Source organism: Diadema antillarum, unplaced genomic scaffold, assembly GCF_040938485.1.
Source record: "Diadema antillarum isolate AM-2024a unplaced genomic scaffold, OU_Dant_1.0 seq00001124_RagTag, whole genome shotgun sequence".
Classification (NCBI taxonomy): Eukaryota; Metazoa; Echinodermata; class Echinoidea; order Diadematoida; family Diadematidae; genus Diadema; species Diadema antillarum.
This window is the reverse complement of record NW_027271938.1, coordinates 1-26,913: the sequence shown is the minus strand read 5'-3', so window position 1 is coordinate 26,913 and position 26,913 is coordinate 1. Positions and strand designations below refer to the sequence as shown.

General features: G+C 36.4%; 1 protein-coding gene across 1 annotated transcript; it reads left to right on the top strand.

Annotated features, from left to right (window-relative positions):
• On the top strand, window positions 1–26,215 carry LOC139743939 (glutamyl aminopeptidase-like; the record flags this gene model as incomplete). The annotated part of the gene is made up of 8 exons (XM_071654406.1): window positions 1–128; window positions 998–1,258; window positions 4,397–4,966; window positions 7,099–7,372; window positions 14,908–15,028; window positions 18,796–18,950; window positions 22,072–22,185; window positions 26,081–26,215. Coding segments are annotated over exons 2-8 (1,515 nt in total), but the record flags the coding sequence as incomplete, so codon positions are not given.
• Between the last annotated feature and the right edge of the window lie 698 nt (window positions 26,216–26,913).

Sequence of the window (26,913 nt, the reverse complement as noted above, 5' to 3'; positions counted from 1 at the left end):
TGAGCTAATATCCAAACCTTATGGATGATAATATGACTGAGAGAGATAAAGTGTTTTTGCCATTTCTCAACTGCGTGCTGTCTGTGTAAGGTTCAATTACTTTAGGAGTCTTCGGAAGGATCGCTAAGGTAAGCTTTGGAGTCAGAGTGATATTTACATTGCATGGAGCCTTGAGGGTTAGTAATGGCCTTCTTTTGCAAGAGCTGAGAAAAAGGTGGTGTTCAGTGGCAAATTGTGCATTGAAAAGTTTTCTTTTGGCATCAACACAGGACACCAAGGCCGGAATTCACGAAGGGGGTACAATCTTGTCCATGGTTTAAACCATAGACAAAGGCCATTGGGCACCAAGTGTCGCATAGAATATTTTGTTATGAAATCAGTCATTTCATCAAGGAAATGACCATTTCATTAACGAAAATATCATTTTGTCGACAAAATTATCCTTTCTTATGAAATATTGTCATTTCGTTACAGACTGTAAGGAGGGCAAATGGCGACAGCAGGAAGTTGACTGATAGTTATAGCTCGAAAAACACAAATCTATTTTCATAGCTGTTGCAGTTTAGTTTCAAATAATTTTGGGAAAATTTATGTTATGAATATCTGGAAATTACAATAATGAAGATATTGTAGTAGGCCATCACACTTTGATTAGCCCAACACCTTGCCAGATTTAATATCAATTATTGAGCATATAATAGGACACATTGTGTCAATTATTAGAAAGTCAGATCCAGCGCTTCTTTTTTACTTTTTCATCAGCACGCATTGATATCTTTGTGACGGTGTATTATAAATAAATGCATTGCACAGGAAAACAGTTTCCATTACATATTAACCACAACCAAGTCGTGGTAGGTGCCTACTTGAAGGCGACCAAATCTCACGTAATGTCTCATTGTCCTGATACATTGCCGTATTTTCAGTTTTATATATATTTTAAACTGAAGCAGCACTGAAATGTTCTGTATTTTTTGTGTTTTTGTTCTCTTTCTAGCCAGTCTCACTGTGCAGTTGTGTCCCAGTCCTTCCTTCATCGCATCCTCGAAGGCACTAGCTCTGCCTCCCTTTGAATTGCCATCAACAGGTGCGCTGGAATAACATCGGACGACATGCTGGAAATGCCGGGCGAGTACCCCCGCAAGCCGGGGATCTACATAACGAAGGTGCAGCTGATACTGGCGACATGTCTTGTGGCTGCCTGTATTCTACTAGTGGGACTGTTGTGTGGCCTGCTGCCCACCGCCCAAAACTGCATGTGAGTATAATATTATGATATCACAGGCCTCCCTTTCAGACAGACAAACACTTTCACACCACGTACAGCACCATATAGACCTATTCAGTTATAAAACACTGTAACTATTAAATGTTGGCCTGACTGGGGGGCTCAAAACAAGAAGAAAAGGTGATTCAATTGGTTATGCAATGAGTCAGGTGCGTTGCTTTGTCAGTTCATGAATCAGCTACGGGTATTGTTAGGCATACTAAAGCCCCCCCCCCCCCCCCCCACCAATTATGGCTGAAATAGACATAAACATAAAATTCAATTCAATTCAAATGATTTTATTTCCATATAAAGTAATGCAAAGCAATATACACTCAGCAAAAAAAAGAAGAAAGTAAACGCTTTTTCAACTTAAAATTTCTCGTAGAATATTTGGCTGAAAGCTAATGTATTTACCATATTGAAGGTAATTCAGTTTGCTATCAAACTGGTATGTCAACAAAAAGGAAAATTTTATGCATGAGTGAACACTATTGTTTTTCTCTTCCAGGGCACAAAAGTAAAAATTGCAAAACTGAAAAAGTTGCCATTCATGCGTATGTGCTCCTCCATAGAGCAATAAAGAACAAACAACAAATTTCTCTCAAAAAGAAACTTGAATTATTAAAAGTTGCAAAAATAAACCTTTGATCTCTCTGATATCTTTAAAGCCCAAAAGATCAATGAAGGCTAAAAATAATGGAGGAAAATAAAGCATCTTTTGTCAAATCTAAATTCAAATGAAATCAGAGAAGAAGTAAAAATTAACAGAAATGGTAGAAATGTGAGGGTTTTTTTTTCCAATTGGGAAATTGTAAATAATGTTTGGTCTTGAAATTATCACATGGCCTCCTAGATCACTAGATTAAAAGAAATAAATAAAGAAATTCTGTCATATAAAGTGGATTCCAATTGATCTGGATGAGTTATCTGCCATCAATGTAATGGAATAAAGACAAATAATGTGGATGGAAACAGAGCCATATTGACATGTTATGAACATGCGCCTTTGTATCAACTTTTAAACTTAGCCAGTGTAAGCTTATTTGGGAATTCAGATGATATTACCTCATAAAACCAGGCACTCAATAAAGATGATGAGTAATTGGAGCAATAAATCAAATATGATTTGACTGTGTTGACATGGAGGAGGTGGTTTAGTTACTTCACCCTTTCAAGTTCCTAAAACCACATGACTGCTATATCTTTTTATGATTAATTATAAGTTCAGTGTTTATTGTTAGTATTTATAGGAAGCAGCTAGTGTTAAAGAAGAGCATTATTTTCTTTCATTTGAACCCTTAATTGTCCTTATGGAATTGTTGCATTTTTGTTCCAGAATCTTCAGAAGCCTCTTCATTATCAAATGCGTAACTGATTCTTCAGTTGGCAACACATTTTAGAATGATTTAGTTCCTTTGTCTTTCTCAGCATTCTCAAATTTTTCAAATTTGTGGAAGTTTCTTTCTTATTTTGTGCCTAATTTAGCCATTTCCTGTGATCTTTCTTCAATATATTATGATATGCAGAACTTAGATTCAGAGGTCCAAATATTATGAGGATAATGATTATTTTGTAAGAAAAAATCCTCGAAGCTTGCTGAGTTCATAACATTAGGAAAAGATATCAAATAAAGAGAACTTTACTAACAGTTTTGTATGCATCAGAACCCTACATTAAGTTCAGTTCAGTTTAGTACTGTCCATATTAATTTCATATTTCCATATTCAATGAAATTACAAAATGATTGACATTAATATAACAAATAAAAATACAAAATATGTATATTCAACCATGTCTTTTGATTGAAGATAAAAAGAACATACAGAACACAAATGTCAATGGTCATGTATCATGATATGAAAGTGCCACAAGGAAATAACAGAAATATGATGGGGCCTATATCAAAGCTATGACACTTGTAAAACTGTAGGTACCCAAGTTCATAGGTGAGGAATTATGCAGAGATATGTTTATCTTGACTAACTAAAATTATTCCAGTACAAAAATCAATATAAAGAATGAACTAATAGACCACATGAATATTGCTCAAACCAGACTGTATGGATCTTGCCATGTTTGAAAAAGAATGCTGTATGTTTATTATATCGTTACCAATAAAATAACTTTAGTGCTGCGGATGAATACAAAAGACTGGGAGTATTAAAAGAAAGTTGCTAAAAGCCTGGTAGGGTGTATCCACTAAGTAATAAATGTTTTAATTTGTGTTTGAAGGTGAATATACGGACAAGGAATAAGTCAAGTTACAGACTTCAATTAGGAGACTAATTTATGACCATCTTTATGACCTTCTATTGCTTGGATGTGTGAGACAGTCGTTAGTGCTGAAAAAAAAGCCTGTGGGAAGTTCATAATTGCTGTGATCAATGGGCATTAACCATTTCCCCTTTCTGTGAACTGATACAATTTACAACACAGGTATGAATGGGGCCACAGTGGGGTTTATTTAAAGGCAGGATGCAGTATACTGCTTTTGGACAGTCTCCAGCATTGAGATTATTGTGACCAACTTCCCTTCCCTTGTCCTACGGTACTCTGATCTTACAGAGACAAGTAATTCATACTGATATTACATAAGTAATTTAGTTTTTAAATGACAGTTAAAGGTACAGTTTAACTTTGGGAGCAGTGATTTTAAAAAAAAATCCAATTGGCAATAAAGCCTAAAATATGAGGAGATATCACTATTTACAAGTAAGGACATCAAGAAAAGAAAAAGAGACAACTTAGATTACAATGATTTGTATGGTTGTGAAGGTAGATTTTAGCTTCTTATTTTTTTATTTTATTTTTTTTAATAGGGCCCCATCTATATCCAGACCCACTGCTCAGAATGACAGTCTCCTGGGTTTAATGTTCTCTGTTTGTTAGTGGAAAAATATCTGCTGTGTGTACATTTGTATCTTATTTACATGTTTTGTATATGGTGCACCCACAATACCATCACTTATGCTTCATATCTACTTGTGTAGTGTTTTGTTATCATCATTGCAGTTGTTATTCTTTATATCTTTGAAAGTTGTGTTGAATGTGAATTTGATTGAATGCAGAAATAAACCAAACCAAACCAAATAATTACAGATAATGACCCATGTGATATCTTTGCAGTTATCCTACTGAGCCTCATGTGCAAGAACCAACTGAACCTGTAGAACCGACCAATCGAGCAGAACCCACGAATCCAGCAGAACCTACGAATCCAGCAGAACCCACTAATCCAGTAGAACCCACTAATCCAGCAGAACCCACTAATCCGCGGACAGAACCAACTGGGACCACTCACCCGCCCGGTCCCTGGGATAGTCTTCGCCTCCCGGGTGACGTGATCCCGCATCACTACGACCTCGAGATCAGGATCGACATCGACGACCAGCAGATGTTTTACGGGAGTATCACCATCCACATGAACTGCACTAAAGACACCAATCTGCTCCTCCTGCACAGCAAGGAACTGGACATTGACTTTACCTCAGCGCAGCTGGTCAGCACTGATGGAACGCCCATCGGCATGGGCCAACTTTGGCTCTATCCACAAAATCAATACCTGGTGGTGCCCCTGATAGACCAACTCACAGAGGGAGGACAGTATATGTTCACTATTTCATTCAGCGCTCCTCTGGAAGATGGACTGTATGGATTGTACAGGAGCTCGTACCTCACTTCAAACAACGAGCGAAGGTAAGTGGAAATGGATAATTTTTTTATGCTATATACCGGTCGTCGAGTAGGGGATTACCTTATCCTTCTGTTGAACTAAATACCTTATTGACTGTTTGTGGCCAAAAATGGTGGCATTCAGTGATTTTAGAACTGTGGCTCAGAGTCAACAAGACAATGGATTACATGCAACCTCTTTTCAAGTAAATCAAGTTTAGAGTTTTGCAAACATACAGCTCTTTTCGTGTGTTTGTTTCTTTGTTTATTTTTTAATGATATTTCATATTTTACTATGGAAGGACCAATAGTATTGATATGCCATTTAGTTGCAATTGATTTCACTGGATTCCTTATTTTTTGAATAATTTGCATAAATCAAACCTTGCGGTGCTTTATTACCTGAGCATGGCCAAGCTATTACTATGGACAAAAACAGCATATATTAAAGGGTGCGTACAGTTCTGGTTGAGGTGAGGATTTAGCTTTTAACGTTTGGGAGATATTCAGAAACCTCTCTATGAGATGTCAAAGAACATGCAATTCTAAAGGGTATCAAAAGTTTATTTGATGAAAATCGGTTTTGAAATGGCTGAGATATACAAAAACAAGATGAAACAAAGAGATCCTAATAAAAGGCGTGGCCTGTCGCCTTTTATTATTATCACCTTTTGGATATCACAGCCATATGAAAACCAATTTTCATCAAATAAACGTTGAATCCTTCTTAAAATTACATGCTCTTTCATATTTCATAAGAGGTTTCTCATTATCTCACTTAGGAATGTTCAAAACATGAATCCCCACCTCAACCAGTACTGTACAGTCCCTTTAAGTCTCGATCAACAACTCTGTTGATACGGTCAAATTTTGTATGAACTCTGTAGTATCAGTTTCAGCATGGTTCCGTGATGTACCTTACACTGATGATACTTAATAACTAATAAAAGTTCTTATGATGAAAATTTTAAGTATAATAATAAACTTAAATTTTATGGAGTTTACTCAGCACCAAAGCAAGTATACCACAGCCTTGCAAGCCACTTCAGGGCTAAAAAAACAAAACAAAAACAAAAACAAAAACAAAAATCAACAATGACCATGCATACATGTAGTCTGCATGGTACATAATGTGCATGATTAACAACTAGTGGTTATTATAAATGCATTATATAATCCCATGTCATTGTGTGTATGATTCGGTGGGCTGTGTGTAGCCAGTGAGTAAGAGGGGCATCATTTCTTTAATAGTGTAACATTCATTCTGGTGTCCAAAATCACAGTCTAGTGGTTGGATGTTTGAAGATGCATAGTCCTGGTAGTGTAGAGGGCGCTGTTGATGATACTGCCGATCACCGTCAGCATTGATACGAAGATTACCGAAGTTGAGCTGTCATCAAGAGTAAAGTGCGTAGGTGTTGCTAAGTAACATTGCCTTTGTTGTCTTCTCTGCGGGTCGCGCAGCCTGTAGTGATGCCAGGATGTGTGCTTATGTGCTTGTCATTTAACATCACAAAAGAAGTTTGCTAAAGCTGTCATCCCCTTCAGCCGAATCATGAGCTGAACTGTGATCGTCCACTGACAACAGTGAATCGGACTTCTTCGGACTCGGGGAAGTGGGCCACAGCGTAAGCGCTAAAGAGTAGTCGATAGCGTAGGTCTCCATAGGAAACTTGCGTCGTGCGCCTGCATGCGCATTTGACTAAAACACCGGGACCATGCACCTTTAACCCATTGAGGACTACCTAGGCCAGAGTATACTTGGGCAAGTATCTGTGCTAAATGTGCATTGTAGTGAAATCACACTGTCCTCAAAGGGTTAACCATCTTTGAATCACATATGGCAGCTACATCTGGCATTCGCATAGAATTTTCAAAGACTGGTGTGCCAAACAAGCTAGGCTCTGTATATAGGTGTGTGCCATTCCAATTGTTGTAATCAGACTTTGATTACCAAGCTCCTTAAAGTGATAATTTTACGAAACAAAAACTGTTGTGAAGTCTTCCAACTTGTTTTCTGATTTAAAACCACCAATGCATTTGTGTGTCTTAAAGCACACAGAACATTCCTGTTAAAGTTCTTAGCGGCATGAATCTTAAAGTTTTACTTCAACTTTTATCATTTACGATATAATTTGTACAAATGATCCACACAGGTACCTAGCAACAACACTCTTTGCTCCAACTGATACTCGCAAGGCCTTCCCCTGTTTTGATGAGCCAGCCATGAAGGTGACCTTCAATTTAACCCTGATTCATGCGCCTGGGTATATCGCTCTCGGCAACATGCCTGTCCTTGGCAACGAGACAATTGCTGATGGTTGGACCCAAACGACCTTCACCAAGAGTGTGCCCATGTCCACGTATCTCATTTGCTTTGTCGTCTGCGACTTCGTCTATGGCGAGGGTAATACAACTAATGGTGTCACGGTAAGTGGTCCAGACACATGCTGCTTCTTTGCAGACCAGTTTTCAAATATATCTTTAGAGTTCTTACAAAAGATTCTTCCTGAAGCTTTCCTTATTGGTGTTCACACCAGGTCCCACGGTGTGGGGGCAGTCAGGAGAGATCTTATCTTTTTTTTTTACCACTGACCATCCCACTGTACCTTTTTTACCTTAACCTTCAATGTCCATATTTGACGTCAGATTTCACTCATGCACACATTTGATGAATACATTTGATGCATTTATGCCTAGTTCGCTTTTTGCATGCACATGTGTACGTGATTGTTATTTTAAAGTGTTTACAAGTTTTTTAAAGGAGATTGATATTATGGGAACTGAAACTTGGACTTGGAGCTGTATCACTGCATCCTGTGGACTACAAAATTTTGTGCTTGTAGCATATATATTGATACTACCAGTGATGGATGGGCTTGCATGCCAAATAATGAATTATTACCACTAGTTATCGTGTCCCCTTCTTCCTCTAAAAGGAAGTGATTTTGCCAAAAGTATATATCTTGGATGTGATGTCCATGTACATTTCCCAAATGATTGAGGAAGTTCATTTTCAAGTACGTCAAAACATTATTCAGTTTGGGCTTTGATGTTTTGTTGGTGGTTGTGTGTGTGTATGTGTGTGTGTGTGTGTGTGTGTATGCATTTCTGTACAGAGATGAAACGAGGAATTGTACACAGGAGGGCAAGGAATCATAGTTCGTGACTCAGTTCAGTTAGTGTTCAAATTGGCAACATTTATAAGCAAGATCATGACAACCTTCCGTGTGCACTGCTCGATTGAATACTGCTGAGTGACCCTATCCTCTTGTACTAAGTCAATAAATCAAGTTCAAGAAACTGCACTTTGCTGGTTTTGTGTGGTCACTTAATTCTTTGATGCAAAAATTCATCCTTTTTCATAAAAGATGGCGGCCTTCATTGAAGTCCTGTAATTTTTGTGTCTGTAATTGAGCTCAACTTTACTTGGTTTATCTGCCCTAAACAACAAATTGAAAACTGTACCTTCATCAGGAATAACACCAAGACAGGCAGGGACTATGTTGGATCTCTAATTCCTTCCCATTTGGAGTTATTCTGGATTGGAACTTGAGGCAAGTGTACAGCAATGATTAAAGGAAATTTCTGTGCTGGTCCCATATACTGATCTTCATGTAAGGATTTCAAGCCACCTTCTCTCTGGAAGCCAGCTTATCGCCTTTCCACTGAAGCTTTTGTTCCTGCTCTAGTTATAAATCCTGCCATTCACATCCAGCACAATGGCAACTCAGCTGAACACCAGGCAAACAGCTGCCATTGCAAGCCAAGTGACGACAGACCTTGTCAAGAATCAGGAATTTGCCAGCCTGCTGGAGTCCATTGTCTGCAATGCCATCGAAAAGAAACTTGGTGAAATCTACACAAAAGTGGAAACCATTCAAGGCGAAGTCTTTGACCTGAAACAAAATCTGGAGAAAAAAGACAAAGAAGTGAAAGTCCTGGAGGATAAGATAGCCAAGCTGGAACAAAACAACACACGCTTGGAAAACTCTCTGAACAATCAGGAGCAGTATTCCAGGAGGTCATGTATCCGCATCTTCGGCCTGCAAGAGAGAAAAGGGGAGAATACTGACACGTTAGCTGCTGACATCATCAGGTCAAAGCTGGGTGTGTCATTGGATCCGATGAAGGACATCGATCGCTCTCATCGCACAGGATCGGTGCGAGACGCATCATCACCCTCAACGATGGTCCACCCTTCGGAAGGAGCATCCAACCGGAAAGCTCATCCCCGCCCAATCATCGTCAAGCTGTCCAGCTACAGAAAAAGGAGGGAAATCATTGCCAACCGCAGAAAGCTGAAAGGAACAGGAGTTGTGATTGTGGAAGACCTGACCCTGAAAAATCAAAAACTTCTCTCGATGGCTCGCAGTGCAGAAAACGTCAAATCGGCCTGGTCTTCAGACGGACGCATAATAGCTCTTGTCGCTGCATCTGGGGGGAAAAACATAACAAAGCTGATCACCTGCGAAGAGGACCTGAAGAAATTGCGTTAGGGTATTTTCACAGAAATGTAACAGTGATTTTTTCTTTTCTTTTTTCTGATATGCCTCCTGCTATTGATTTTCCTGGTAATCTTTAATATATGATCAATCCAGTGCTCCTACCCAGCTTATCATTGTCATTCTGAGATCACAATTTGGTTGTTAGTTTGTAATGTTTGTTTAAAATAACAGTTTTTTAATGTGTCAATATTTTGTTTTTAGTGTACTTTCTCTTCATTCTATTTCTAACCTCTGTTCTATTGGAAACTCAGTTAGTCATGATACATGCATGTTCATCTATGCACAATTACACTGTATGAAATTTTGCCTTAAAAAATGTTGAAAGTTTTACTGTCAGTACCCAAAAAGTGTAAAAAGTCTCATTCTCAATAACCCCCAATCACCTCAAAATGGATAATGCCAATGCAATGAGTAGTAATGATTTGTTAAATACTTACCTTGATGTTTCTGAATTTAATCTAAAGTATGGGGATGTATATTCAAACTCATTTTCCTTAGTTCATTTTAATTGCAGAAGTTTACCGTGCAATTTTGAAAATATGAATGTCTGTCTCAGTAGTATGAGTCATAGATTTAAAGTTATAGGAGTAACAGAAACATGGTTGAATTCATCCTCATCAATAGATATGTATTCCCTTGATAGTTATAATTTTTTTTGTAATAATAGGAAAAATAAGAGAGGTGGTGGAACAGGTGTGTATACACATGAGTCGTTGAAATGTTTTGTAAGAGATGATTTAACAGCTTTTTCTGAGTCATATGAAAGCATTTTTGTAGAAATCCCTAGTAATGTTCACTGTAAAAAAACTGTTATAGGTGTTATATACCGCCCACCATGTCAAAATATTGATGCTTTTATTACAGATTTTACAATTCTATTGGATAAGATCGACTTAAAATTATGCAATTGTTTTATTTTGGGTGATTTCAATGTCGATTTAACAAAACTGAATGTTAATTATAAGGTTAATTTATTTTTAGATTTGTTGTTAAGTTTTCATATGCAACCAGTTATCAATAGTCCTACACGTATCACCCAAACATCTGCTTCTTTGTTAGATAATATCCTTACAAATGTAACTATCCCTATACAGTCAGGCATTCTTGTAAATGACATCAGTGATCATTTACCGATTTTTGCTATTCTATCAGACCCTACTTATATCAAGAATGTGTTGCCATGTAAAAATCAGAGACGTTTGATTAATGAATCTAATTTACGGATGTTTTTTATGAAGATAATTAATATACGGTGGGAAAATGTTTTTGTTGAAGATGATGTAAATGATAATTACGGTATCTTTTTGCAAATATTTCAAGAAAATTATGAAGAATGTTTTCCAAAGAAATTATTTTGTCCAAAGAATAGAAATAAAAAACCATGGTTAACAAAGGATTTATTAAAGCTTTGTCATAAAAAATCACAATTGTATAAGAAATATCTTTTGAATCCCACTTTGTATCGAAAGGAAATGTATAGAAAATGTCGGAATTATGTAACTATGAAGATACGACAAGCTAAAAGAGATTATTTTAATAGGAAATTTGATAAAGTAAAAGGTAATATGAAGAGTATTTGGAAATTGATTAATAATATTTTGTATAAAAGTCAGAAAAATACTGTTATTGAGTCTCTTCATTTCGGTAATGAAAAAGTTACCAATAGTCAAGATATTGTGAACACATTCAATGAATATTTTGTTAATATTGGTTCAAAATTGCAAGATTTAAAAAATGATGTATATGAGAATAGGTCTTTTCAAGATTATTTGAAAATGCCAAATAGTAATACTCTTTTTTTGAAGCCTATAACGAATGATGAAATAATAACTATAGTTAATAACATGAAGAACAACATCAGCTCTGGTATTGATGATATTGATATCAAGGTGGTAAAATGTGTTATTTCATTGATTTGTGTTCCGTTATGTATTATTTTTAATGAATGTTTGTGTACTGGTACTTTCCCTGAAAAAATGAAAATTGCACGAGTCACACCAATACATAAAAAAGGACAATTAACTGATGTGAATAATTATCGTCCAATATCAGTATTGCCTATATTTTCGAAAATATTAGAAAAATGTATTTATAATAGGTTAATAGAATTTTTGAATAAACATAATATACTTATTAGTAATCAATATGGTTTTAGGCAGAGATATTCAACAGAAACGGCAATATTACAACTGATTAATAAGATAAATCAGGCTATAGATGATAAAGAATATGCTTTAACGGTATTTATTGATTTAACCAAAGCATTTGATGTTATAGACCATTTCATTTTGTTACAAAAATTATGTTATTATGGTGTGAGGGGCACTCCATTAAAATTATTTACAAGTTATCTCTCAAATCGTAAGCAATTAACAAATATTAATGGTGTTCATTCTAATCTTAAAGAAATAAAATGTGGAGTACCACAAGGGTCTATTCTTGGGCCTCTTCTTTTTTTATTGTATATAAATGATTTGCCGTATTCAACATATGATGTAGATTACATATTATTTGCAGATGACACAAGTGTATTTTGTAAAGGCACAGACCCAAAGACATTATTTCATAATATGAATGTTCAACTTGATTGTATAAGAAATTGGTTGTCGGTAAACAAATTGATTTTGAATGTTGATAAGACCAATTATATATTATTTGGAACAAGAACTAAAATTGACAGTAATTTGAAATTGATGTATAGAGATGAGGAAATTAAACGAGTATATGATATAAAATTTTTGGGTGTTTTTATTGATGATAAATTGTCCTGGAATTCTCATGTGAATCATATATGTTCAACAATATCGAAAAGTATTGGTGTTCTGTACAAATTACAATTTCTTCCACAGAATATTTTAAAGATGCTGTATTATTCGTTTGTTTCAGTTCACATAAAATATTGTAGTATTGTTTGGGGTTTTACTACAAAGAAAAATATTGATCGTATTCATAAATTACAGAAACGCAGTATTCGTTTGATAACCAACTCTTCATATTTAGCTCCCAGTAAGCCATTATTTCTTAAGATGAAAATTTTACCTGTTCAAGAATTTATTTCTTTGGAAAGTATGATTTTTATGTTTAAAGTTTCCAACAATGTTTTTTCTGAAGTATTTCACAACCATTTCACTTTGAATTGTTCTATACACAATTATAATACCAGGAATGCAAAAAATATTCACACACCATTAAACCGGATTTCAAAAACTCAATCCTCCATTTTTTACCATGGCCCTATTCTTTGGAATACTCTTCCTCCAACACTCAAGAGTAGCAAGATCTTACGTCAATTTAAAAGGCTTTATAAAAAACATATTTTTGATGAAATGTATCTGAAACTGTAAGTATAAGTATGCATTGTTTCCACCTCTGTCTCTTTTCTTCTCTTTTCATTGTATCTTTGACATTTGTTTTATCAAATGAATTTGTATGATAATTGTTTAGTTGAAATGTATCGATAATTGTTTGTAGGGGATCGTTTCCAACAAGCCTCTTGTGTGCTTTCTATGATCCCTCCATTCAAAATGTATAAATGTTCTAAGGCAATTGTATTTTGATATTTGTAGATGTTATGTTTTGATATGGAAATAAATGAATGAATGAATGAATGAATGAATCCTGGAACTCATAACATATTCTCAAAGATTATAGTTTCTGTTCATCTCTCATGTTTGCAGTTACTTGTAATTATGTCTTTCTGAGTATGTGAAGATTCAACCATTTCCATCTGACCTTCTCTTACATGGCCTATTACAGTGATTTGTAGTGAAATTTAACCCGTTGAGGACGGTTTGATTTTGCTACAACACATACTTCCCATAGACCCTTGCACGAGTATACTCGGGACTCGTCCTCAACAGGTTAATGATGAAAAGATGATAATTTCTGCAGCAAAAATTGCCCTAGGACTGGATGGGTTACTGTTTTAGAACCAACGTGTTGCTGGTTTCCTTTGCCTCCTTTATTCTCTGTTCTCCTCTGAATGAAGTAAAAAATAAAAAACAAACAAAAAACAATCTGAATACATGAATAAGTATAGTGACCAAGGCAGCAAATTTGAAAGGTCCAAATGCATGTGATAGGAATAATAGTTGACTTTTAAAAGCCCACCTAGTTGACTTTTAAAAGCCCACCTCTTGTGGTGCCCAATGAGCTCAACAAATTATTGTTTTAGTCGCTGGAATCAAGCCCATACTTGAAGAGCTTTCTCTTTAGTGCCCATCATATGGTAAATCCAAACACAGTAGCATTCATCTTTCAAGCTGATGACTATATATTTCTTTTTAAAGCTCAGTTGAAAGAGGCATTGTCAATGAATTGTCTTGCTCAAAAGCACAAAAGCCATTGAGATATATGGAAAGGCTTGAACTCTAGAATGCTGGAATTGTAGCATGTACTCCACACAGCAGCCATGGTACCTCCACTTGTATCAGATGATATGATACTGGCACTAAAATGTGAAATCTCATCATAAGTAACATAACTATAATTCTCATCATAATTATAATACAATAATACCTCTACTGAATCAGATTTTGCACTGATACTAAAACATTTGAAATATTCTTGTCGTGTATAAATGTGACCATGCATCACAAAACGAACAAAAAGTCACACCCCTTGATTCCATGTGAGGACTCAAAAAAGGTGAAATGGGTCAATCAAGTCAATATTCAGTATTTCATATTTTATTTAAGAGCTACCCTTCTACTACATTATTCTTAAGTTTGGGATCATAAAATGAAAGGGAAAGTGCTTTTCAGTAGTTTTTCTACAACCTTTTTCTAATAGAGTAGTGAGATCAGGTATGTCTTAGAGACCCCTTTTCATTTCTTTATAACCCTTGCACACTCTTCACTTTCAAGTCTGATAACTTTTGAAAGGATGATGCTACTGCTTCGAAAATTGGCATTAATCATGGGCATAATGTGCTAAAGGAGCATCTTCAATATCAATTTAATCTGATAATCGTTTCATTGTTGTTGCTCCAGTGATTTACATCCTGTTTTTTTTTGTTTTTTTTTGTCCCATTCATCGCACAGCTAGCACGGTTTGCTAAAGATTGAACGCTTGAGTAGACAGATAGACCCTGTACTTCAGAGCCTCTTTTCTCGGTTTACACTTTTCCAGAGTGTGCGCTTTCTTTCCAATATTGAGATAGGTTAGGAGAGTCCATTTGAATTGAGTTATACATCATTTTAAAGCTTAAAGTCTTCTCTTTCAGAATGTGTCCTAAACTTAAAATCCATGTCTGGCGACTTTTTGTTTGTTTTGTGGTGCAGGGTCATATATGTTCAATTTTGCTCAGACTTTCACTGCTCTACTTGTTACATATACACTATTTTGTCAAAATGTGTGTTGTTGGGATTTTTTTGTGTGTGTGACAGTTTAGCCTGTGACTGTCAATGAAGCAAATTTGTTCTCCATTTTTTCTCACTTTCTTACTGGGGTTTCTAGCTGCGAGTCTGGGCCAGGCCCGACGCCCTGGACTCTGTTCAGTATGCTGTGCAGAAAGGTGTGGAAGTCCTGGACTACTTTGACGAATACTTTGGAACCAAGTTCCCGCTTCCTAAAATGGGTAAGATTCATTGAGCTTTGTGCTCTTGATGTTTACTCTTTCTGTTTACTCTTTCAGCCAAATTAACATGAACAGATAACTGACAGCAAAATCTAAAGAAATCAAGCATAGATGTTATAGTCTTGAAACCATCACAAGACAAGTTTGTTTGCAGGTTGTACAAGTTTGACAAATAAATATCTTTTGTTAGCGGTTTTGTTAAAACACTCCTAATCTAGAACTTTCATCTTTAGCTTTCTGGTTGAATTAGAACGGAAATTAAAGGACAAGTTCACCTTCATAGACATGTGGGTTGAGTGAATGCAGCAATATTAGTACAACACAACAGTGAGATTTTGAGCAAAATCGGACAATCTGTTAAAAAGTTATGAATTTTTGAAGTTTCTACTCAGTCACGGCTGGATGAAAAGACTTCTATAGCTTGTGATGTCACATGAGTACAACGATGTAAAGAAAGAATAAAGAAAATTCAACATATTTCCATTTTTCTTGCATAACAAAAGAACACTCCACTTCTCTCTTTCAGAAGGCAGGGGGAATAATATTACCCTTAACATACGTCAGTAGCAAGTCGAAGAAATGTGCACTTTATTCAAAAAGTAAAGTTTTGTGAAATTCTCTTTTTATTTTCTTTATATAGTTGTACGCATATGACATCATACACTGTAGTAGTCTTCTCTTCCAGCAGTGACTGCGCAGATACTTAAAATATTCGTAACTTTTGAACGGATTGTCCAATTTTCCTCAAACTTTCACTGATGTGTTCTACTAATATTGCTGCATTCTCTCAATTATTATGTATATGAAGGTGGACTTGTCCTTTAATAACATTGACTTTGTGGAGAGTGTGGTTTGGTTTATGATGTATTTCTGCACTCAAACAAATACAAATTAAAAATCGACATCCAAATGTACAAACAGTGATGAATACAATGATTGAAATCATAACAAAACATTACACAAGTAGAAAAACATAGGCAATAATGTTAGACATATACATACAAAACATAAAAAGACAAGAAGTATATGGTCAATATTTTTCTAGTAAATGAGAGATAATTGAATACAGGAGACTGCTATCATGAGCAATTTGACTTTGAATGGAAGGGGCCTCGTTGTTGATAATGTTATTTTAGTCTCTAATGTTATTTAGTGCTGTCCTTAAAGTTGGAAAAATTAGATTTCAGTTTTCATAGCAATCTCATGTCTCTTACTCTCATTAGCAGGACACTGCAGAAAATCAATTCAAAACAAATATTAGAATTAGCATTTATAAATTAGACTCACCCAATGAAAGTTAATCCATATATATTTGAAAAATGCATTGTGTATCTGTATACAAATATGTGTGTAACTCATTGAATGATTTAACCGCTTGTATACTTTGAGAGGTGATTGCCAAACAAATTTGCATAGCATTGTACACACTGTCCCAAGTCAAAGAACTTTGATAGTACTAGTAATCTATGGTAGTTAGCACTGAATGCCAAGGTTCACTGTGTACTCCATTGTCTCGCGTATAATTTGAGCATATTTTGAAGAGCTTACCATTAGATACGCGCCCTGACGTATGGCTTTTTATGTTAGCAAAAATAATGGAAGCTTATCATGCGTGGGCAAACATGCCACAAATCATTAACAAAAGCATGACGAGCAGAAATTGGCATCTGGCTGCATTCTCAAGAGTTGTTTTGCTGCCAGTTAATCAGATTAAGCAAAGTTTTTTGCAGAGGCCATACTGTGCAGACATCATAGTTGTAGGCAAAATAATTTTTGACAGAGTTAGCTCTAATGTCATTATATTGTTGTTCATATAGTGCACATTCAACAAATATCATCTGTGTCCCAATCACCATAAAACAGATATATATATATATATATATATACATACACAGTACATCTTAGATTCATGAGTAGCACCCTATGTGCAGAATTCTTGACAATAAAAACCTCAAGAAATATAAGGATTATGTAAATTATTTTGCCATTTAGATTCACAGATATCTCCCTTCTTGCAAACTCCCTGAAAATGAAAACCTCAAGAAATGTACCTCAATATACAATGAGTCCCAGAAACAATCTTCGGTGTGTTTTTTTATTTGAATGCGTTCTATTCATCAACACTCTTAGTTCCAGTTTGCTTTGTTGCTCTACTTGTTCAAATGAGATTGTTAAAAGAAATTAGCCATGCTCTCATAAAAATATAAATGTTGCTGATTTATCATGATTTTTTTTTGTACAAATAGAGGAATAAAACAAACCAGAACTGAAATAGCATTTCATATTTGGGCCATTGTTGCCTTTGTGTGTGTGAGTCTGAATGTTATCTGCTAAGTCAGTAATTTAGGCAACATTTTAATCATTTTTCAGGATTAAAGTTTGTGTTTTTCCTTCTAAGTTGCAAAGTCTTGTTCTCTCTTTTTTTTTTTTTTTTTTTTTTTTTGGGGGGGGGGGGGGTTGTTCAGCAGATTGTATTGACCAGTTTTGTGCTATCTTTCTCCATAATAGACCATGAGGTGAAATTTGCATTTGCCAATTTAACGAGTTCCTGTGGGAACCTCGTGGCCTATGTATTAAGCCATGGGCATTTCAGAATTCATTATAGAACTGTTAATGATGGCAAGGTGATGATTTCTGAGACAAAAATCCCCCAGGCCTTGATTTGCATCTAATAATATGCCATAGAGAATGTAATATTCAGTATAGGTTATCTGATCTGTGTGATGATCAGCATTTCCTCAATTAATTCATACTTTCATTTCATATCGTCATTACCACTCATGTACCTGAAAAATGATATAAATATGGTTCTTCTTGAATTTATTATACATTCAATCTACAGTCTTCATATTTCACACTTTGGCTGTTGTGCATTGTCCTTATCTGTCTGTGCTTGTCTCTCTTTTATTGTCTCTGCTTGTTCTGTGTGTCCATTTGTCTGTCATTGTTAGCAAAATTGAAATACCTCTGATCTCTGCATTGGTTGTTGTGTCATATTTTTGTGTGTGTTTTGTCATTTGTGTTAGGGATATCTGTATGTATTGATATTGTATTTTGATGACTCTTTTGTATCTTACATCACTAAACATATATTTCTAGCTATTCTGTATTTGCAAAGTATGTCAATTCAGTCTGTTTTGTTTCGCATATTTTGTTTATTACTGTTTTTCTAATTGAGACATGGTCTTTGAACTATATTCTTTTGGCATTACTCTTCATCTGTTTTCTTATTTCAAGAACCACACACAAACACACACACACACACACACACACACACACACACAAACACAAACACACACACAACGGAACAATTTCAGATATGCTGGTTAGGATGTTTAACCTTTTGAAGATTAGTCCTGAATACGCTTTGGCAGGTGTCGATGGAAAATGCATGTTGCAGAAAATCAGCCTGTTCTCAGGTTAACATTATCGATCCCAGTGTTCTGTTTCTAGCTCACTCTTATCTCTTCATTTTTTTTTTGCTTACCGTCGTATTTTACAAACTGTAAAGCATGATATTTTCGCGGCATGAAATTTTCACGAATTGGAGCTGACGGCCTTTTTAGCGGCATGAAATTTTCGTGAAATACCTCTAACATTCAATGCGTGTAGTGTAGACAAGAACTTTCATGTGCACTTTGATTTTGCGAATCTTGAGTCTCGCAAAAATCGCGGAATTAAAGTGCACACGAACATTCCTCGTTTTACAGTACCGTCATATTTTACTTGCATCTTTCATTCTTTGTGTTCCATGTCGGCATGTACAGACATGATTGCTCTACCTGATTTCTCGGCCGGAGCCATGGAGCACTGGGGGCTCATCACATACCGTGAGGCAAGGTTGCTGTACACGGAGGGGGAAACTTCGGCCAGCGACAAGCAGAGTATTTGTGCCATCGTTGCTCACGAGTTGGCCCACCAGGTGATTAATCAGAATCATTGCAGTCAAACCTGGGGGATGTTTCGTATAAAGCTGCTCTTAGAGTTACGAATAACTAAAGAACGACTGGTGATCAGTTATTGTGCTGAATGATTGAAATTCTGGTCAGTAAAGCACATCATAACTGATCACCAGTCATTCTTAAGTCGTTTGTAACTTTAAGAATAGCTTTATGAAATGCCTCCCTGCTCTGTATCTACCACCTGTCTATTACCATCCACCTGCCTATTATAGCCCCCACCCCACCAGATACTCCAACCCCAAATATCTCTTAACCCATATCTGCCAGTTGCTTAATGCAGTTTATAAGCTGTTGGTGCCGGAGGCTATTTCATGCACATTCACAGAACTGGGCTGTCTCAAATTCAAGGTGATGTCACTGACACTTATGAGAAGAAAACTATGGAAAATTACATATCACTTGAAAGAGAAATTAGTGTTTTTTGATATAAGATGTAAATCAGCGTTATGTGATGAATTTTAAGGTCAGATGATATGAATATTTATGTTTGAATTACACATTTATAAATAATCATATCCCTTATTCAAGAAACCAAGTATGAAAAATATTTTTAGCATACCTGCCAACTGTTAAGATTTAGTCTGAATATTCAGATTTTTCACTGAAAGAAAATGCATTCATTTCAGTGTGTTCTGATTTTTTGAAAATATTTGTTAAAAGTTAGGTATATGAAGTTTGTGAAAGTTCAGATTTTTAAATAATTTTTCTTTGTTTGTTCAGATTTATCAAGTCTCAAGGTTGGCAGGTATGTCTTAATGTTTATACAGGTAAACAATTATCAATTTTGAAATCTTCTTGATATTAGCTGTTCAATTATATATAACTCGTACGTTATAATATGCTTACAAATGTGAAGATATATTGAATGAAAACAGATTTAAAGCTCAAGGATTATATCAGCCCCGCTCAAGCACCGAGAGGTATGACAACCCAAAGTTGTCATCCTGATAATTATTCTACTTCACACGGTTCTTCAACTGCTCTCGCCAACTCCTTCCATAGAACAGCGAAGGATTGGAATAATCTGCCGAGTAATATAAAGCAGATTCATAAATTTGACACATTTAAAGAAGCGCTCCAGCGTCACCTCCATTGTGATTAGCTGTACATCACACCACAGTGCTGAGTGATACTCTATCCAGAGTTTTTCAGCATATTCATCCAGCACCAGATCCAGATCCAGATAAATGGCTGTGGGCTAATGTGGTCTAACTCTTAAATGCTATGGATGGGACTACAGTAAAGTACGCATGTGTATGGCAGTGTTTGATCTTATGTAGATGTAGACTTATTCTGTTAGATGTATCATCATCCAAGCCGTTTCTAGTATGGATTATCTTGTAGATTGGTGTTTGCAGCATTGCATTTGCGTGAACAATAGGATATCCTGTAGATCGGCAGATATAGGTTAAACAGGAGATTCTTCCACTGAAATCCCTTAGTTGCTATACTGTAGACTTGATTGTGCGGGAACATATACTCACACGAATGCAAAGCAAAACATCCCCTGTGGTTATGATCTGAAAGCTCTAGGGTTGTAGATGGTCTCTGGTGCTATCTTGTCCTATGGCCTTAATTTTTTTAATATACGACAATTAAAACTAAATTTTGGAGGGACACATCTAAATTTTGAACAAGAGAAAATACATCTTGAGTGGGAAATATGCAGCTAGAGTGGAAGGAATTAAACCTCAACCAAAGAGTGTGAGATTTTGAGAAAATGGCCTCAAAGCAGGAGATTTGGAGTCTGTGCACCTCATGCAAATCCCCCACACGGAAAGTGCACTTTAGAACGAGTGTATAGCGAGCACCTGCCTAATCTCGACCAGTGACCACTGAGTTAGTTTCCACTGGACAACTGACAGGTGTGCACACTGACCGCACAGCAGCAGAGTGACCTGCTTACTGTAACTTTGTTGGTCACTGTGTCAAGTAAATGCTGCTGAAACTTGTCGATAGCTAAGGCAATTAGAGAACGTTTGAAGAGGGATGGCAGTAAGGTATTACACAAATGGCATAACATACTGTAGTGTCATAATATAATGTAGTTTATATTCCATACATTTATATGTATATGTATACCGGTATATGCGCAACGGTACCAGAGAATAAAGTACTATGAGTATGTGTAGTAGTATTGTAACGTGCATTTGATCTTACAAGACTTTACAAATATCTATCATGTTCAGCAGTAAATGGAAGACCCACTGAAAAGTGAAACTTGTAATGCACTGGATCCCTCAAAGAAAATCAAATTTAATGGATGAGTAATGAATTTACATATAGATGTACATATGTGACCGTGCACCTCAAAACGAACATAAATTCGCACACACTGATTTTGCATGAGGACTGAAAATAAGTGAAATGGGTCAACCTAGCCGAACTTGACTTTTTCATATTTTCTGAAAGAGCGGGTCTTCTTGTACATTATGCTAAAATTTGGTATCATAAAACGGGCAGGAAAGTGTGTCTTTTTTAGCAGTTTATCTCGAACATTTTTGGTAGAATAGTGTGATTAAGTGTGTCTTTAGAATCCCCTTTTCATTTCTGAAAAACCTTGTCCACACTCTTCACTTTCAACTCTAATAACTTTTGAAAGGATAGTGCTACTGCTTTGAAAGTTGGCATTAATTATGGACAGAATGTGTTGATGAGGCATGCTTAATTTCGGTTTAATCTGATAATCCCTTCATTGTTGTTACTCTGGTGGTTTACTTCCTGTTTTTTGTCTCATTCATCGCACAGCCAGCGCAGTTTGGTAAAGATTAAGCGCTTGAATAGACACTGTACTTCAGAGCCTCTTTTCTCAGTTCATACTTTTCCTGAGTTTGTGCTTTCTTTCCAATATTTAGATAGGTTAGGAGAGTCCATTTGATTTGAGCTATACATCATTTTAAAGCTTAAAGTCTGCTCTTTCAGAATATGGTCTTCACTAAAGATTCATGTCTGGCGACTTTTTGTTTGTTTTGAGGTGCAGGGTGACATATAGTCGTTTTTTGTTATTTTTTGTTTTGTCTTCATTTGTATCATTGTTTACAATTTTGGTTGTTGTTTTTCTGTCATTGTTGTTCTTTGTAGTGGTTTGGCAACCTGGTCACTCTCAAGTGGTGGGATGATACGTGGTTGAATGAGGGCTTTGCCTCCTACGTTGAGTACCTTGGAGTCAACGCCACGGAACCAGAATGGGGAATGGTAAGAGGCATTGAGATTTACTATTTTATCAGCCAGGCACAATGGTCCATATTAAAGGTGTGTAGACTTAGTCCATGGTTTATGCAAATTCTTTCTGCATAAGTGCATGTGATAGATTGATCGTGCCAACAGATATATTAAATAGAATAATTGTGTGTTGATACAGAGCTGTAAGAGGTATGCCTATTTCACACTTATATCAGTCCATAGACTACTGGTAATTAATTTAAGCCACGGTTTTGATTTAAACCACCTTCATGAATATGGACCAATGTGCTGTCATGGTTTCTTCAGAGGTTTCAGACTCAAAAGACTAATATACATTTGTGGAACTTGGAATAATCATATCTCCCACCATGACAAATTATACTGCTTATAGCTGTTACATTTTTCTACATTTTTGTTTTAATAAATTTTTTTTATTCTTGTGGGATTTAGAAAAAATATACATATAAAATGAAACCAATATGAAGTGTTTGTTACAAAAGTCTTGGACATGTTCAAAACTTGGTGGTGACCATAGCAATGGTGGCTGCAACCCTTCAAGCTTCTGAAACGCTCAAGATACAATCACTAGAGAAGATTTGAAGCGATCATTTAGGATAATGGTGGAAGCGCCCTCTTGTGGCAATACTGGGAGCATTTTCTGTGCATTGACTGTGCATGTTTCAGACAAATACCTATATAGCTGCAATTCCAACTGACCGACAAATTGCCCTACATTGACATTAATAAGCACTGACTTGATCAGTGTTTTAGAAGTAGCCATGATGACAGAAGTCATGGGAGTTCATGCTCAAGCAGGACCTCCTCCTACGACCTCCTGATCTCCGGACAGGTGTCATCTCCACTACACCACCAAGCTTCTGCCCGGCAGCAAGTGTTGGTTCTAATCCTCATTGCATGCAGCGGGTACTGCATAATTATTCAAATTTATTAAATTCTTCCGTCGAGATGTTAAATTGCCCTACATCAACGTAAATAACGTAAATTTCATGAACATAGCTGCAGTGTTGACAAGTGATCTTCCAATGTTAACATAGTAATACTCTATATTCTGCATATTTCATGACGTTTTTATTTTAGCAAATTTCTTGGGTGGAATGCTATTCGCGAACTTAAAAACACAGGAAAATATTAACTCTTGATCCTGACATGAATATGACACGCACACTGTTTCTGTTCAATATCCACTTCACGATCAAGAATTTAACCACTTGTACAATCATCTGGAAGTCCTGATTTGTGGAAAAATAGACTCGCTAAATATATGGCAGATACAGTATATGTAGATTTTTATGCCTCCGCCACGAAGTGGTGCCGGAGGCATTATGTTTTTGGGTTGTCCGTATGTCCGTACGTCCGTCCATGCGTCCGTCCGCATTCATTTATGCGATAACTTGGGTAATATTGACTGGAATTTTACCAAACTTGGTCCAAGTATAAAGTATGATGGGGCAATTTCTTGATTAGATTTTGGGTGAAATCAGCCAGAGGCTAATGATCAAAGGTCAAGGTCAAATCATGAAATTGTATCCGTTTATGCGATAACTCAAGACTGGATCAAGCAAACTTCAACAAACTTTGTCCGAGGATGATATATGATGGGACAATTACTTGATTAGTTTTTGAGTGAAATTGGACAGAGGTCAAAGGTCAAAGATGAAGGTCAAATCCTAAAATTTATCTGTTTACGTGATACCTCAAAAGTGGATGAAGCAACTTTCACTAAACTTGGTCCAAGGATGATGTATGATGGGGCAATTAGTTGAGTAGATTTTAGTGACATTGGCAAGAGGTCAAAGGTCAAAAGGTCAAGGTCAAATGCTAAAAATGTTGCTATTTCCCCCATATCCATGTAATGTCCGAAAGTACCACGTATTTTCTTGAAACTTAGTGTAGACATGTACTACTGCATAAAGATTCTCCAGAGAGAGTTTCATATCATATGGTCAAAGGTCAAAAGGTCAAAGGTTAGGCGAAAATGTTACAGTTTCACTTTCTTGCAAATGGTTCAATGTGTCTTCATTGAACTTGATACATACGCATTTACTGACTGGCAGGGATTATCTGAGGAATGTCGGGGTCGTGGGTCATAGTCAGGGGGTCAAAGGTCAAGGTCAACTCCTCAAAATTTTACTATATCCCTCATAGTCATATACTAGTATGCAATGCATTATTATTTTTAAAACTTGATATGTACCTGTATTACTTAATGGAGATTCTCTGGGAAATTCCCAGCCAGAAGGTCAAAGGTCAAAGGTATGGGGGTCAAAGGCCAGGTTTAAATGCAAAAAAAAAAAAAATCTATTTTATACTGTAATTACACTCTGTCTTCATACCTTGAAAATTATTCAGTGCATAAACTTATAAAAGGGTCGGTCAGAAGTCGAGTAAAAATCCTCAATTCCCCAAATGCATGTACCTGCACTCTTAGACAATTGTATATAACCTAGTTCAAGGAATGTGAGCATTCAAGATATTTCTGACAAACCTGTCATTTCAATATTTTGCCAGTCATCACACATTGTGAAGACATTGTACCATACACTTATTGGGAGAATCATGCATTATGGCGGAGGCATCAGTCGCCATAGCAACATTTCTAGTCTATAGGTAACTTTGAAAGGGAGTATCTGTGCACTAGGTTCTGTTATATGAATTTTGCTTGTTCTTGATATTGATTACTGTTGATACTCTACTGATGTTAGTGTAAATTTGCTCATAAAAAAATATAGTGGATATATAGAAATTGAACTGTCACTTTTATCTTGTTTTGTGTCAGGGAAGACGTTTCCACCCTGCACAAAATATTCCAAACTTACAGTACTTTTGTCAATGTTTCATGGATGCTTGCGTGTCAAGAGAATTATTTTAGTTCAAATGAAGCTTATACCTACCATGTTTATGTGAAATGTCAGCATTTGCAAGCTGTGCGCAGAAGTTTTATCTATCGAGACACAATGATAACTTTTACCAATATCAGGAGATACATGATGCTTTATAAACAGAATCCATCGTGAGGTTAAGAAAGTAAAAATTTTCATCCCAAAAGTCTTCTGTGTTCCAGGTGTATGAACAGTTACAATAGCCAGTTGCATGAATTTGCATTGAAAAACAAACAAGGCCAAAATCACCAACCATTTGGTGTATTTTCCTTGTTTCTAGCTGTATGTGTGTGTGTAATTCACAAGCCAGGGTAAATGGGGATCATCCCAGGAGATCGATCCCCATGAGTCATATGGCATAAGTTCAGCATTGAATTAAGGTCCATGAGTCATACCACCATTTAGTCATACAGCCCGTGAGTTCGACCCTAGGAAAAGAAGGCCCATGAGTTTAACACTAGGCAAACAAGGCCCACAACTTCAAGATTAAGCAAACAAGGCCCTCAAATTCGACACTTAGGTAAAAATGACCCACAAGTTTGACTTTACATTACAGGCTTAATGTGTCAGTCTTGTGGGCCTTGTTTGCTTAGTGTCGAACTCGTGGGCTTTGTTTGCTTAGTGTCAAACTCGTGGGCTTTGTTTGTTTAGTGTCAAACTCGTGGGCTTTGTTTGCCTAGTGTTGGATTCACGGACCTTATTTGCTTACTGTAAAACTCATAAGCTGTATGACTCATGGGCTGTATAACTCCTGGGCTGTCTGACTCATGGGCTGTATATCTTATGGGCTGTATGATTCATGAGTGTCCTATCATGATGTCGACCTGGGCAAATGTAGCCCTGTGTATCTGTGACAGACAGGAAAGGCACAAAATCATGTTTCATTACATTTAAAATTCCTCAAATTAGGAAATTGGAATACACATCCTTTTCCATTAATTGTTCTCAAGAAGACAATTGTATAATTTTCTTTTGTTTTGGGTCCCTTTTTTTTTTGTCTTTTATAGTTGGACCAGTTTGTGTCAGCTGACCTCCAAGCAGCTCTGGATTACGACTCCCTTGTGACATCACGCCCCATCATCGTTGACGTGGAGACCCCAGATGATATCAACCAGCAGTTTGACACCATCTCCTACCAGAAGGTAAGCCCCTGACAGCAGATCAGAGGTGCTATGGAACAGTGTTTAGATCACAGATTACCTCAGAGGAGGAGAGAATTCCCAAATATTTATGTGGATTAAGGGAATGCAGCAGTATTGAAGCAGAACATCAGCAAAATTTGAATAAAATCAGACAATCCGTTGAAAAGTTATGAATTTTTGAAAAATTGTATGCTGGTGTCACAGGATTGGAAGACAGTGATGTTTTGTGAAGTCTTACACGAACAATTATATTTAAAAAGATATTAAGAAAATTAAACATATTTTCACTTACCTAGCATAATGAAAGAGCACTTAAATGAACTTTCCTCATTGGAGAGCAGGGGGAGAAATATATATTACCCTTTACATATTATCAGTAACATGCAGAAGGAATGGATTTTTAGCTCACCTAAGCCAAAGGCTCAAGTGAGCTATTGCTATCGCCCTTCGTCCGTCGTGCGTCGTGCATAAACTTTTTACATTTTCATCTTCTTCTTGAAAACCTCAAGACCGATTTTCACCAATCACTTGGCAGGTAGCATCCCTAGGGGGTTAGGATCTCAATTTGGTAAAATGGGCACCATGCCGGCCCCCCCCCCCCCCCCCCACCAAAACCAAGAAACAAAACCAGAAAAAAAGTATTAAGGATATCTTTGAAAATCTTCTTTCTCTAGAACCAGAAGTGATAGAGCTAAGTT